We start from the raw sequence: 16,141 nt of genomic DNA, 5'->3' as shown, positions 1-16,141 counted from the left end.
TTTCTGTTACGTCTTTAGCTTTTTTTTTTTTTTTAAATTTGATTCTATTTAGAAGACTTTCATATTCTAGAATCTATGATTACTCAGGTAAAGATACCAGGAAATAAAATCTGTTTGTAATTACCTATATTCCCAAGAAGTCCATTCATAATTGTACTGTGGTCAGGCTTTAATGTATTGCTATCTTGATTAATGAACTCAAGACTGTCCTGCAACCTATAACGAACATAAAACATACAACAGAAACAGTGATTTGCATTGAGTAGAATATAGCGGTACTTCCTTATAGCTCAAACAGAACAGACAAGATAAGAACGCAGGCTTCCACTAGAAAAAGCTTTCATGGCCTAAGCCACGTCCTCAGGTGGGTCAATTAATACACAGAAAACTAAACATTGAACCCTCTGAAGCCAGATGTTTTTGTAACACCTTTTTCTTCATCTCGGACTGAATTCCCCAGCTCCAGTGTTCTGTCCTCATCCCTTCTCCTTTGGTGGTTGCAGGTACTTTTGTACCTTACAATATCAAGCTTCACCATATCAGCATTAAAGGAATGGTTCATTCATTCGCTTAAAGCAAACTGAGGTGAAGATAACCAGAAGGGAAAGGTGAGGACACTAGTGACAGGATGTAACAGATCAGGGAACAAGACGTTATTTTTCTAGAGAAAGAATCTGGACGGTATAAAAAAAAAGAAGCCTTCTGTGTTCTTACATTCATCTGCTTATGTGCAATAGATACAATTTGTAATGGACTCACGTATTCAGACTTCCGTAGATGCTGCTTCCAGTGCGAGCTGTGAAAACCTTGCTGAGCATGAGCTGAGGAGGTGAGCTAGAGGACAAAAAGGAAGATGTCAGTCAGAAACACAGTGCCAAGACAGGCTTGGCTTTGCTTTCCATTTCACAACCCTCCAGATTTTATAGACCTAAAGATGACATAACAGCGTTTTCTGTCAAAAGTGACATCAGAATAACTTTAAAGCAAAACCAGAAATCCATTTTACTCTGCACTTGTGGCATTCAATTCTTTATGTATTAGCACTAAGGAGTAAGTCTCCTGAAAAGACCAGCAGTAAAAAATTAATCTTACCGGATCTGGTGGATTTTCAGTGTGGAGCCCTTGTAGCTCATGGCCACAGAGCCAAACATCATCTCTCCAAGCATGTTAGCATCTGAGGAGCACCGAGAACCCTGAAAAAAAACGACCAACATTTGTTTTTAAGCATTTTAGAAGCACACTTCTATTAAGGCAACATACAACTAAGGAAAATATTCTTCATTTAAAAGACAAACATGCAAAATATCTTGCTATAACACTGTTGAATACACTAAGTTGAACAGTTCAATGAAGATCATACTAGCATGGAAAGTCATCTTCACATCGGCTGTGAGCTAAACCAATAAATCATCCAACAAACCCAGCCCACCTACAGGGGGTGAGGGGAAGCAGATTCAAACTGCACTGAGTTAGGGGACTAAAAAGTTTTAAGAGTGTGATAACACACTTGACTGAATAAGAACCATTAAGCCTAAACCTTGTGTCTGCTTGACAAGAAGAATCACAAGTTCACTGGAGATCTTATACAGGCCGTGCGTTGGAGCCAAGTTGGACCAGTGCTTTCTCAACAAAGACTGATTCATAACTTCCATGGAGGGGTATTTTATATTTGATCCATCTTTCCCTGGCACTCCTGTGATGGTACCAGCAAAGAGCTGTAGCATCATGATGCCAGGCTTAAGTCATGCAATTCCTGCTTCTCAGTTGGTGAGAGCTTGCTGTAGGCATACTGGCTAAATACAAAGAAGGACTGTCACTATGCCGCATCACAGGCTAGATCAAATACTGCAAACAAAACCCTAAAATTAAAAAAGTTACTCAGGGCAATCAACTGGAGACAACTGCTCAGCTGACAGTCATCTTATTTGTATACTTTCAATGACTGAGATTACTGTCCCTTTGTCCAGGGCTGTTTCATCTCTAGGCTAGCAGAGTATTAGTGCTGGCTCTCCATTTGTGCCTTGCCCTGGATGATTTAAAATATCGTGATCACTCCCTCACAGAGCTCAGGCAGTTCATAAGTGAGGTACTTTGGTGCTGTGCAAGAGAGCAATACATTTCCTTTGAGGTGCATGATAACTAATAACACTTCCTTGGAGTAATCCTATCAGATGGTCCCTAAAACCAGTCACAGAAATAACCTTGTGTTTGGAAAATGCTAAGTGCCATATCTCTGTATCCCTTATCCAAGCTCTGAACAACCAGGAACCTCACCCAGATTCCTACACAGGCTTGGAATATATCTAAATATTTTGCCCAGCGTCAGAGAGTGAGCTCAGAGCACAACCAAGGACAGGGTGTCCACACCACAGATTCCTACCAGCAGTAAGGAGTGATAGGAAAATGACCACTCAATGTTTCTGCTCACGCTAGCCCGCAGAACAAGGGCAGGACAAGGAAATGCTAATCAGCCAAAAGGCAACACACTTATAACACTTTTCAATTTTTAGCTCTTCTCAAGCACTCTCAATTAAGATGATGGTACTTTAACAGACATACTATTAACCTCTGAAATCTGCTATCAGTGCAAGAAAGATAGGGGATGACTAAAGGTAGCAACCACAGTTACAAAAATGAGGATACAATTGCAAGGTTTGTTAGTGTTCATATGACGGGGCAAAATCTGCTCATTAGCTGGGTCTCAGAGAAATTTCTGTCTTCACCTCCCAGGATATCATACTGCCGAGGTGCACTGTAGGCAGTACTAGAAAAACTAGACTTTAAAATCAGTCAGCCAGTATGACCCAGCAGCTCTAAGGAAATATAAGCATACATGTTAATGGCTCTAGGAAATGATAGGTCTTGCCAGCATCATGAAATCTTGTAGTAAGAACACTGCAAATTACTACAGCCAAATGTTATGATTGTTATTTTTAAATCTGTTGCAGATCTCCAGTTGAAGGACTCGTTCTGAATAAATGTCAAGCCCTTGATGGTTGGTTTTGGTTTCAACTTTCTGCTGTTGTGAAAACCTAATTCTAAAGCTGAGGAAAAATACTTTAAGATAAAGTATTGATTTTCTTTGTCAAGCAACCGAATTAAAAAAGCAAGTGAAAATCAGCTGCTTTCAAATTTAATTATAGGGATTTCCCTTTCCTCTGAAAGACAGAGACAAGCAATGCTGAAGGCAAAGAGTTTGATAAGATGCACCCATGGCTGTTTCAGTCTGGCATTTCATCTACACTTAATACTTTTACCATGCATAACAGAAGATGCACATATTTAATGCATTTAATATGGAAACACTGTTACAGCTCAACAATTTGGGCCTTTAATGCCGCAAAATAAAGGTCACTCAAGACCAAAGTAGAGTGCAATCAACTGAGGAAAGGGGTTAAATATTAAAAACTCAAACAAAAAATAGCCAAGGAGCATCTGGCAAAAGGGGCATAACCTCCGGCACTGACAGCTTGGACACAAACCAATTTCCTAGGTCATATTTATGAGCTTACATACAAATTGATCGTAAAATACCCACAAGTGTTTGTTATTGCACATTAGCATATTAGAGGTAGTAAAATTTGCATGATTTGGAAATTACATTTCTGAATATATTTACAGCACTTAATATTCCACTTACTGTACCTATTGTCGTATCAATAACTAAGTACATATGTAAATTAAAAATGCAGTACAGAAATAAATGTCAAATGTCATGATCAACAAATCAGAAAGACTTTCATTCCTGACTACCCTGACAAGCAGGTACAGAGGTAACACTAGTGCCATAATGTGCAAATAATTGTAGGCAAGCTTAAAACCATATTCAGCTTCATCTTAATGGATTCTAATCACATTTGTGATGGATCTGGATAGGACATAATTAAAAATATGGAAGCCTGGAACAAACCCCTGTATTTCACCTTGCAATTGAAGCTGCTCATATATACTCAAAGTGTATTTAAACAAGGAAACATAAAGAACTACTTTAAAAGTCCTATAGCATTGTATTATTTGGACTTCCATTTTATAGCTTTAAAAAAAACAAACAAAAGAACTTATAAATACTGCAAATACATTAAGTAACTTCTGAGGTTACCAGGCACAGCAGTTAGAAGATAGGAAATGCCAGGCTGACTGATGTCTGGACAAACTTTGGCCCTTCTCCATACATGATACACAATTTTATTGTGCAGTAAAGAACTCTTGTATTTATGGCTCTCTGCTTACTTGTTGGGGAAGCCTGGAAGGAGTACAGGGACTGCAATAGATAATTTACAACAAATACGCTGTAGAAGACTCAAGCTGGAAGTTTCTCATACGTTTTCTGAGCTGGTTACATAGCCACACATCATTTCAGTTCAACTCAGTAAGATTTTGACTAAGTGATACGCGTGAGGAAATGGGACTTCAAAGGGAAAACTTTCCACAGCTTTAAAATACACTGTCATGCCAACCACTAAAATTAATTTCCTTTAATAATGTTGACCATTGTTTGCACAGAGCCTGCCCAGTAGGAGAGACAATTTCTGGATAGTGGGCACCATCATTTTTCTTGGTCACACAATGCACGAAGGACGTTATTTTGTGCTGGAAGGAAGCTGCTGACAGAAATGCGTCTTCCTTTCATAACCGCAGCTAAGTGCCCTTCCAGGAAGGGAGGAATGGAAAACAGATCTTCAGCCACCTTACTAAAGCTGTGGAAAAGAGTATGATGAGAAAGAGAAAACAAGACTACGCAGCTCGCCAAATATAGCAAGAGCTAACACGACAGTGGGAAAGTCAGCACCGAAAGGTTCTTCATTTATATCTACAGTAGATTAAGACATCAGTAGTACTGTACTTCAGAATAGGTTGTGGAGATAGCAGCTTCCCTCAAACACACAATTACTTCATTACAAAGAGTGGAAGGGCTTAGTTCTATTTTAGGGTGGCTTAATATAAAACACTTGTGATCCATGGAAGGAGAGATGACAGAAATATATCCATGTCAGATGACTCTAGCTACTGTCATGGCCAAAATCTCTTATGTAAAATGTAACTCAAGTGCACTGAATCCCTTGTTATAAAGCTGTTACACAGGCTATCCCTACAGATAGCACATTTCTGTTATTTCCCTGGCATTTGGCAATAAAGTAAAATAAACTACCTCATCTACACCCAGATAAGATATTTGTGCCAAGTCTGATTGTACCAAACAAGTGTTATAACCCGGGTCATAAAACAGAACAAATGCCCTAGAGAAATCACTGCCATTCAAGACACATCCTGAGAGAACCAGCTGGTCCGTTTTAGACTTGTTCAAACCCAAAGCTACAGAATTAAGCATTACTGAGTCAGAACCAAAGTCTGATTTTGACTGAAAACTGCTCTCCACCGCCAGCCTCTGATTTCAAGCATTTCAAAACATTCAGTACCTCACCTGCCGTTAGTATTTGACACGGGTTATGCAAAAAAAAGGAAGAGTGACTCACCTGGTATTTTGGGCATTGTTCTTTTGGATCAGAGAACGAGGAGGATGAATTGATTGAACTATCCAAGGAAGAAGAGCTGTCTCCTCCAGGCTTCAGTTGGCAACATTTCCCAAAAACTCTCACCTGAGCATCGCTGCAGAGTTTCTGGAATACAGACAACATATGTGACACACTAAGACCCATGACCTGAAATCACTGTTTAGCAGCATTGTACTTACCTGTTTAGGTAAGATATCTAACAGCTGAAAGGCTTATGCCCCAGAAAAACAGTTAACAGAATATTTATTAGTGTCTCTTGCAACCTGGCTGTACGAAAGAAAGCTGAGCTGTTTTACTTCCAACTAGCCAGGAGCTAACAGGTCACTCCAACTCCATTTTCCTAAGTAGCCATCCATCTCTGAAGCTTTACAAATTACTTTTTTAGACCCAGGATTAGGAGAAAGGATGAAACGAAAGCGTTTAAAGGAAGGATGGCAACAATAGGCTCCAGCCGTCTTCATCTTGCTCCCCGTGCCCACTGGGGCAGAGGTGACAGAGCAGCGTGATGGGCACAGCCCTCCAGAGCGACGATGACGGCCAGATCACAACAAGGAGGAGTTCATGATGTACAGGAAAACACATTGATTAGGAATAATCGAGCAAAAGCAACACAGAATTTGAGAGAGATTCATGTTACAAGGATAAGTGGAGAGAAAAGATACTATTTTTATAGATCTCTCCCTAGCTGTGTCTAAGTCCCCTAGTCTTTTTAAAGAGTGGCACAGAGGTGACACGTTCCTCTCATTTTCAGTACGAGGGAATTGCGGGGCTGGAAATGGACAAAGCTGAAAAACACAGTTAGTGTTACAGAGAAGCCAGAAAAGTTTCACAAAATGATGGAGAAATGGTCCAAGGGGTGATTTCTGACAGAGATTCAGACAGAAAGCATAGCAAAAAAGGGAGTTAGGAGGGCTCAGATGGAGCTGGAACCGACATACAGGATGGGTAGGATCTGTATCCACTCTACACACGCACTGTTATCAATCACTGGCACGGGAGATGCTCCACTACTGTTTCCTTCACTATTTAAAAACATTTGCAGTTTCCCCTGTGAATCTCAGCATCCCAAGCAGAATCAGCATCCACGTTAGTTAACGCCCTTTACACTAGCATCAGGCAATCCTCTTCACCTAAGGATCTCAATGTATTTTTCATATACTCATTACACTTCAACACACCCACGTAAGGGTGGCATTATTTACATTTGCTAGTGGGCAGCACTAGGAGACAGAAATAGTCTACACTGCTAAAAATTACATACTAACTCTGCCCTAAGACTTTCTTAATTAACATTTCCTGTACAATCACCAAACCAGTAAGAGCAAGCTGGAAGCAAACCCTACTGGAAGCAAGGTTCAAGGGACAGATGAAAATACAGAAGTGCTGTTATATGTCACAGCTTCATCTCTGGACTCACAGGTCCACATCACAAGCTCCCCCTTCGTTCAACAACATCAGTATGTCTCAATCTTTAATAGCTATGAAAAAAAGGAAAAGACATAAAGGAAAGTGTGAAATACCCAAGGCACAGGGTGGTAACTTCATGAGTCTGCTCAATAATCAGCAACAACTGTACAAAAAAACTGCCCTTACTGCTGCAGAGGGATTTTGATGAGGGGCAAGATGGGAATCCCATGCCTCTCTCCTAGGCTGTGCAGGTTACTTTTTTTTTTTTTTTCCTGGCTAAATCTCACCCACACTTAGGGACAGGGGACTTTTATTTGGCCCTAACTGTGGGTGAGATTTAGCAAAACAGCAGAAAATGTCAGGAATTATCGAGCTCCACGCGGCAGTCCGCACTGCTGCTCCCATTAGAGAGCTGCTGCCGCAGAAAGCCTTAAGGAAAAATGTGCAGACAAATCAGTAATTCCGTGGCAGAGGGGAAGGAAGCATGCACTAGCTGCCTAGTCCTGTGCTTTACTGCCATTATACAGCCTCCCATAGTAGTATCCTCTCATTACGACATCGTAGTGAGTACGTTGAATTCATGCAATATGTAGATTTGCTAATGGCTAGTATCTGTGGCTTGAGCACAGTACACAATGGCTGGAACATGTGAATGATCATCATATGACTTCAGCAGGAACTCGTGAACTAGAATTGCATTTTATCTCTGACACAAACAACAATGTCCTAGGCTAGGCAAGCATCATGTGATAAAACCACATAAAATCCACAGGGTTACAGAAGCTTTTGCAGGCAAACCACATTTCAGCTTGCATTTTCCATCAGATGTTGAAAGTTCCTTCTAAAAAATTACAATTATAACTAAGCTTCCTTGAGACTGTAAAGGCAGTAAATGCATTTCTACAGGTGAAAAAAATTTCTGTGCATTAAAAAAAATAGGCTAAGTTTGCAAATTACTTACTTTTAAATAATTTCTTCTCATTATCACTGCATTTTTCTGCACAGCAGCTTTCCCCAGATCCATTGGGGAGTCTGGTATCTTGAAGTAATAGTTGCCTAATTTAAATAGCAAACCAGGAAAATGGCTGTTTGGTCTTTGCAGTGGAGTTTAATGAACCAAGACTCCTGCAAGGAGTCTGTAAAAGAGGTCAGGATCATTCAGATACCACTTTTCAGAACCTTGTGGACAGTAAATCCCTCCTAAAATGCAGATCACTGACAAATTTTGGTGTTTGCTCTTTTACAAACTTAGTGTGTGCTTAAGAATAACCTGTTGGACAATGAGATCAAGTACCTGCAATGCCCCTCTCCTCTGCAGTTTCTGAATCCAAACATCAATGAAATCTTAGATGCTAAAAATCTCAAGATATTATGCATCAATGAGTGGGATTACTTGCATTCCAATACAATATTCCAAAGATATGCAAGCCAGGCTTCCAAAAATAAAAACATAACCTAATTATTTAAGAACTGTACAAGGGAAAGTTTCAAAGTTGTGGATTTTCTTTCCAAATAGACATAGTTGCAACAAATCAGATCCCTAGGCAAAGTGCTGCTGGAGTCCTCCGAAACGCTCACTTTTGCTGGAGAGCAGAACATCTGCTGGAAGGATGCCGCGGGCAGCTGCCGCTCCTGGCTGCCACGCCGCTCTCCCCGCTGTGGTCACACTCTTTGTTCTTTCTCTGCCAGCTCGCTGCAAATACCGCCCAGCTCCAAAGACTGCCTGGCAGTCACAGCTCTCACATTAGAGGTCATCATTTGCTGAAAGTCTTAGAGACCTATCAGGTAGTACTGAAGATAACTTAGAGTAAAATGTCTTTATAGTACAACAGAGTACAAAGTAGTTTTCTTCTACAGTTCTGCTTCTGGAATCTCTTTTCTCCACCTCTATCAGCAAAGACCTTTAACTCTTTGCCATAAGGTCTATAAATTCCTCAGTAAGTGGAAAGAACATGCCCAGGGCTGTGCACAGGAAGAGGAATTTCTGCTGGGCAAGTTTTGGTTTGGGGATAATAAGAAAGTTGAAAGGAGCCTGGCGTGTTGAACTAAATCCAGACTGTGTGCATGTGTCTTAGGGTTGTGAGTGACAGAAGGAAAAAGGAATGTCATCATACGGCTTACTCTTTTCTACCTCTCTGCAACAGCAGGTGCTCAAATACCACTGTGGTGGTAGTGATAGAGAAATCTTTATTTCCAAGTAAAGTTGCCACTCTTCAAGAGCTCTGTACCTCATTTCTAGAACAGGTTTTTCAGCAAAGCTGAAAAATTATTCCAAAATAGAGAAATTAACTCTTTTGCTTTATTAATATGCGTTGGTCTGAATGTGTAATTAAATGTATGCATCCACCTAGGACATGAGAGTAATGTGAATAGGCGCTCATTCCTTCCCTTCAAGTGCTGCTGTAAAAATCCAGGTAGCTTTCTTAAAATGCAGCTGTCAAGTGCTACATTCTCCCTTTATTTGCAGAGTTGTCAAGTTCCTCTATTACTCAGAGGTCAGTGAAAGAAGTAAAGCCAACCCTATGCTCCACTAGTATTCTTCCATTTCTGCTTAGAGAGAATAAGCAGAGCTAAGAAGGTGGGACTTGGTCTCTGTGCTTACTGCTTTATCTGTCTGCTCAGCCTGGCTCACTGGGAACCTGTCCACCGAGAGCCAGATACACACCAGAGTCTCCATTTCACACAACTCACCTACAAGCAAAAGGCTCACTATCCAATTACTAATCCCTCAAAGCAATTTGCTGCTCAACATTTATCCAGTGCTGAAGTATATTAGAACACGTGGCTAATCCTGGCTTGTTTAAAACAGCATGCCATTTTTTCTGCTTTGGGATAAATATGACATTCGGAGTGAAAGAAATTGCCGCAGTAGGAGATCGAATATCATATGACTTTTCAGTTAAATTATCCCGAAGATAAAGACAACTAGGTTACATGGCAAAAGTGAACTTTTCGCTCCGCAAGTCCAAGTCCACTGTTACACCTCAAGATCTCAAATTCTGCACCCCGGGCCACTCTTTCTCTTTCATTTCTTCAAAACACCAAAACAAGCCTTGCTTCTGAAAATCCTCTTCTGACTCTGGGCCCTGGGAACAAGCCACTGCCCTTGTCTGATTCCTTGTCTTTCTCCCTTCCCAGCCAAACCGCCCAAACTCTGGATCCCTGCTCAGCCCAGTGCACAGCTTGGCTCTTGCTTTCTTTCCCCCCTCCTCTTCCTCATGGTCCCTTGACACCCCTTCTTCCTCCCTGGACTCCACGCCATCCTCTAGGCTGATCTTTAGACTTCGGAAATATTTTAGCTTCTTACATGTCCATCAGCACCTCTCTTCAGTCAAATCCCGAATGGTAACTGCCATCTTGTCGTAAGTCACCAGTGGACAACACAAAAAGGAAAAGGAGCAGTTAAACAAGACAGCTAAACCTTGTCCCTGAACTCACTCAGCTGCTCCGAGGAAAGCCCTGACACAAGGGTCCCCTTCCCAGCTTCTTTGCTTTACTCCCCACTTCTCCCTCGTGGCACTATTTCTGTGTCATCCTTATCCCAGTCAATTGCCAGCCCTTGGAGGAAAACTTCTCATACTTCAGCTGGCCCTTGCACACCGACGTTTATGGCGACATAACTCATGAGCCGCGCAACAGCGGCAGCGCAGTAAAATCCAACACAGCCTTCGCTAAGGTTAGCATGAATGCAGTGTCAAGGTTGAGAAGCCAAGCACACAGAGGGTCAGGAAAGGCAGAGCCAAGGCTGAAAGCTCAGCACTGGCAGGGCCACCTGGCCTCTGCACCTTAAAAAGGAAAAGGAGCGGCTTGTCATGCTTGATTTGAAATTCAAACCAGGCCCGTTATCACAGCTCTTGGATACGTGTGTTCACACATGGATCCTGGCTTGGAAACTCCGTACGACCCAACAGGGTGGATGTGTGCGGGACCTCGCACAGCCCCGAGGCACCCCACGGGGAGGTGAGTGGGGCTGGTGGTATGCATGAGCGGAGAGCAGGCGGGGAGGCGTTAGAGGAAAAGGAGCAGACAAGCACAGAAACGAGCCTACTAGTAGAAATCAGTCGTAGGTCATAACACTATCACCTGCAAATCAAGCCATACAGTCTCATTAGAAGTGACACTTCTTAGTATGAGGAACAAACTCTGAAGTAGATCTCTAGAGGAAACAGCGGATCAAACCCACAAGCTTGCCTGTAAAAGTACTTCGATACCCAAAAATCCAAGAGATGTGGATGTTTGGGTGTGGACTGAGGCTGTTTAGTAAAGGCGTCAATAATGTCTACTTCCCATATCACAGGCTGCCCTGGCATACTTAATATGCAAATGCCTGTTCTGATACATTTGCTCATGACCTTGTGTCATAGGGCTGGAAAGGGCAGCCACTCTCTTCTGGGATACCCTGGCAGAACTCAGACAGGGGAGTTACCCAATTTTCTGATGCTGGTCAGGCAGCAGTCTTTCGGCTCTGCTTACAGAGCCTGGCTGATCAATAGCCCATCCCCTGGAAAGCTGGGGAAGAACCTCTCCTGCTTAGCACCAAAAAAGGTATAGGACTCACAAAGGGGATCTCTCTGCCTCCCCGCCATGCCAAGCGCCCACAGCTGCCTAAGGCGGATCTCTGCCTGGCCTCAGTGGAAACGCCTGGCACAGCCTTCGGCCAACATTCCCGGTGCAGCGGCCGCCAGCCCTCCGAATCACCAGACAGCTTCTCGGCTTTACTCGCCAAGTTTAACTCCAGCGAGACCCGAGGAAAACATCACTTCTCCTGCACAATTAAAATATTTTAATGGCCATACTGCAAACTCTCTGCTGCCTTCTGTCTGTCTCTGTGCAATACCCTCCCAAAATTCTTGTGCACCTGGTGTTTAGCTTTATTGAAGACATGAAGAGGCTGATTTAATATCCAATGAAAACACAAAATCCTTATGTGTTATAGTCACATTTCCCTCATGGATAATATGAACCTAGTAATGCTTTAGTAATTAAAGCCCAGCTTGGTGTGAGCACAAACTCTGCAGTTTTCACTCATCAAAAAGTCAGAGCCTACTGTTTTATTTCTTGCAACATCTGTGTCTGGAAAAGTTTGCTCTGATGCTCCTTAAATTTTATAACCATACCTTCCCTTATAGAATTCAAACGACTGAGCCATGTTCAACCTTGGTCCACCGCACACAACTCTTGACATATGTTGAGATTAGATGTATAAAACAGAGCAAAGTATATCTCACCTTGCTGCAGGCATACAACTCTTAAAGTATAATTGCTTTCACGTTTCATAAGCAACAGAGAATGGGAACTGAAGATCACAGCAACGTAAAGCAAACTGAAACCCTCTCGGTTCTCCACATTAGACTGATTAGACTTCAACCAGAACAGTCTGGCCACTGCTAGGCACTCTTGCAAATCTCCCCCCTAGTGTTATTTGTGAATCCAGAGGTATAAATCACGTTAGGAAAGGGGGGGGGGGGGGGCAGGGAGAGATGCAGAAACCTTTGGGTTTTGTGGGGTGCTGAACAGATTCCCTTTCAGAAGGGAGAGTGCCCGGCCCACACACATGTCTTGCTGCAAAAGGGCAAGAGTGCCTTGGAATGTGCTTAGAGCCAAGATCTGGCTTTGTATAGGCAGGGTGTGTCTTTGTTAATGAAAATCATGATAAAGAGTGAGAAAAATAAACAACGCAATTCCTTGAAAATGGCCAGTACTTACTGCTAACTGTACAAGCCTGTACTAAGCTCGCAGCAAGCTGAGCCGAGGACTCTTCTGCACGTTTTTACCTGCATAATGCTTCTGCTATTGCAAAGTTTTGTTTTATGAGGAAAGTTTTGCCTGACGTGACATTATCTGAGTGCTGCAGAAGGCAGATATCACAGCAAGCAAATGTTTCAATATATTCTCTTTCAAAGTCTCCTAATACCACAAAAAAGAAGAAATCAAGTTACTAGAGATGAGCACTGGGCATTTCGAACACCTGAGAACAGTCTTCTTCCACCAGTCTCACATGCTCATTTCATAGAGATGGTGAATACAGCTATTTCCCTCCCCCTTCCCCCTTAGCAAAGAAAAATAAAGGAGAGATTAATATGGAACTGTGTTAGCTTCATTATCAACCATTTATTTTGTTGCTGTTGAGCTGCCACAGTCAACGATCTTTCTGAAATAAACCAAAACAGTGAAGTTTGCAAATTCACTGTGCAAGTACAGATCTATCTTAAAGAGGTTTTAGGCTTTCAAGAAATCAATTGAAATATGGCAAGAGAATTTATACTGTACAACATCTTTTTTATTGATGAAGTAATGCTTTATAATTAATGAAGTAATAGTAATAAGCATAGCCAGCAATTTGTACCAATAAACCACTTCTAAAGATCTCTGGTCTTTAAAAAATCTGTTTTCTTGGCAAGAACACCTAGAACAGGAACATATAAATTCTAAAGCCATTCTAACAAGTTAAAATTAAAAAGAAAGATGCATTTTGTTCAACATTTGTGGAACTTGCTTTACTTCACAAATTCTTGAGAAGAACTAGGAAATTGTGATCTTGATTCATGGCTATAAAAGCGCTAGAGTAAGAGGTGGAGAAGCCTGGAAGTTAGTGCCTGACGAGACACAAACTGGCTCCCAGAGGTTAGGATACGCGGCCATAGGAAGCACTCGGGACCAGGATGAGAAGCATCAGTCTGGCAGCATTCAGCAACAGGCCAGAAGAGTTTACAAAGCTGGATGAAGAATCCTCTGGCTGTACTCCAATACCCAACAAGAAAACCAGGGCTTGGGGGTAACATGTTATTTTGTGTACTCCTGCTTACAGAACTTAGTAAGTCCTACAGGTAAAAGCAACTGGGATAATAAATTTCAGTTTACACAGTGCTTTCTGCTTGCAGAGCTTAAAATGGTTTGCAAATATTTTCAGAGATGGTGGAAAGGAAGTTCAAAGCAGCGAAAGAAGTTGTTCAACCTCACACAACCACTTACAATAGCACTGTGGCTAGAAATTAATCTTCTGGCCAGAGCCCTTAGAAGAAAGTATCCTCATCTGACTGCATCCATTACAGTTTCAATTAATAGATTACCATGCAGACCATGCCAAAAGGAAAAACAGAGGAAAAGTTTTCAAGTAACTTCGTGTGAAAAAACTGTCAGCAAAGCATAGAAACGACTGGCAAAAGCTAACCAAACAGGACACGAGGACACAGGACGGGGAGGACCTTCCGATTAAGAATGCAGACCCCACCGTGGCATAAAAGCACATCCATAAATAGCAGTTTATGCCCTGCCTCAGCCCTCCAGCATTGCCTGCTGCAGCCCCAGGACTGCCTGCTGCTCTTTCTCTCTGAAAGAGCAGAAAGTAGACAAGCCCAGGAATAAAGAGATCACTATAGTATTTAAAGCTGTTAAGAGTGAAATCACTGAAGCCTGAATAATTTGCAACTTAACAGGCATTTAAATATAGCCCTGCATATAACTGACGTTTAAATGTTAATGTGTATAAAACAGAACATTTGTGATTTATCAGTCTTGCCATTTTAAAAAATATAGACTATAACCATGTAAATTAGTAAAATACTCACCGACACTGAAACATCCTCTATTTTTCTTTTAGCGCTGGAGTCAAATAAGACATTCCGTCCTCTTCTTTCGCAGTCCTGATACACAATCAGTCGAATCTGACTTGGGTCAAACTCCGGCAAAGGCCAGCTTTAATTGAGAAATAAAAGAGCAGAAGGATCAATTACCACAACTCTTTATTACACTGTTCTTTCTACGTTATCTGTATATACAACTTTATTAAAACATAAAGTCAAGCAAATGCAATGCCATTTCATCAAACCCTTTGATCCTGTAGCCAGGACTATCCCTTTTGTTTTTTTTTCCCCTACACTTGCCAAATTACACTGGCACAAATGGCATCAATCCACTACAATCATATACAATGATGTGCACAGCATCACTAGCTCTTGTGCTCTGTCTTATGATATTTAATGTTTTCTTCAAGTTCCAGCTTTTTGAAATCAGTCACAGAAGAACTCAGCTTTTGTGTTGAAAGACCAAAAAAAAAAGAAGAAAAAAAAAAAAAAAAGAGTCCCTCCTCATGGCAAGCACTAGCTTGAAAGCATTCACAATTCAAAAGGAAAAAGAAAAAAGGTATATATTCACACGGGCCTCTCCCTTAAGTAATGAATTTCTGCATTTGCAGTCATGGGTTTTCAGTCTCATGGGTTGGCAAAGCACTGAACTCCACAGCTGAAAAAATGCGCAGTACCTTTCCTACCCTTCATCAGGTTAACACTGTAGTAACACACGTGTATAGAACTAACTGCAGTATTATGAACTACAACATTCATACTAGTATCTGCTTTGACGCTGGCGAACAGAGAGCCACGTGTGGCTATATACTCAGGTCCTCGCTACATTCAGAGAATAATCTCCACTTAAGCCACTGTGATTCAAGGCCATGCTGCTGCATGGGTCAGCAAAACACACACAGCAATCCTCTTCTAACACGCCTATTCCCAAACTGGTTTTGCAGTCAATAACAAGGAAAGGAGCTTTCCCGAGCCTCTGCCTTCCCTACTGCCACTGACTTCAGAGGAGCTCTGCAAAGGGAGAACTTGCAGGGCTCAGGCTTGAATACCATCGCATAATCTTGCCTTTAAGGGTGCTGCGTAGCCATCATCTTCAATTTCCATTTTAAAAAAACCAGCCATCACTTTAAGGCCAGCAAACATTTTCACCGATACCTTCTTGGAAGATAGGAAACAAGACGCCTGCTCTATCCATGAAACAACGGGAATCATCTTTCAGCTAGTTACGAGCCATTTCCTAGATCAAGTGAAATTCTATCTCCTTTATCCTTGGCTTTTAGGCAAGCAGTATTAGCATGAAACCCCAAGAAGTGAGAAATGAGGCCCTGGAACTTTCCAGCCATTAATGAAGGATACAGGCTCCCAGTTTACAAGAAGGAGCTGTACATTTATTTCAGCAAAAAGACACTATGATAATATGGATTAAAGTAAACCTGGCATGCTAGACTCTAAGACTATGGTAAATTTTCCTTTCCTCTGTCCCTCTAATTCACCACCCAAAAGGTTTCCTTCTCTGCACCCATGCTTTATGTGATCATAAATGACAATTTGTAAGCCAACAACTTCTATAATAGGTCACAGTAGAGAATCAATTTGATCACCAAAGCCATGGTTGCCTATCAGAAGTTTTTAAGACTG

General features: G+C 41.7%; 1 protein-coding gene across 3 annotated transcripts in view; it reads right to left on the bottom strand.

Moving 5' to 3' along the window:
* The window catches only part of FNIP1 (folliculin interacting protein 1), a 71,979-nt gene that overhangs the window by 26,309 nt on the left and 29,529 nt on the right, over positions 1–16,141 (bottom strand). For all 3 annotated transcript variants that reach the window (XM_087753688.1, XM_087753689.1, XM_009464335.2), the window contains exons 2-6: positions 14,489–14,615; positions 5,475–5,618; positions 1,093–1,193; positions 760–834; positions 125–216 (exon numbers count right to left, since the gene is read on the bottom strand). In XM_087753688.1, the coding sequence (XP_087609814.1) occupies positions 125–216; positions 760–834; positions 1,093–1,193; positions 5,475–5,618; positions 14,489–14,615 (539 nt within the window). The remainder of the gene's footprint in view (positions 1–124; positions 217–759; positions 835–1,092; positions 1,194–5,474; positions 5,619–14,488; positions 14,616–16,141) is intronic.

The sequence above is a fragment of the Nipponia nippon genome, unplaced genomic scaffold (assembly GCF_047370975.1).
Source record: "Nipponia nippon isolate SJK-2023a ecotype South Korea unplaced genomic scaffold, ASM4737097v1 scaffold_17, whole genome shotgun sequence".
Lineage (NCBI taxonomy): Eukaryota > Metazoa > Chordata > Aves > Pelecaniformes > Threskiornithidae > Nipponia > Nipponia nippon.
The sequence above is the reverse complement of the archived record's forward strand: the minus strand, read 5'-3'. Positions and strand labels throughout refer to the sequence as shown.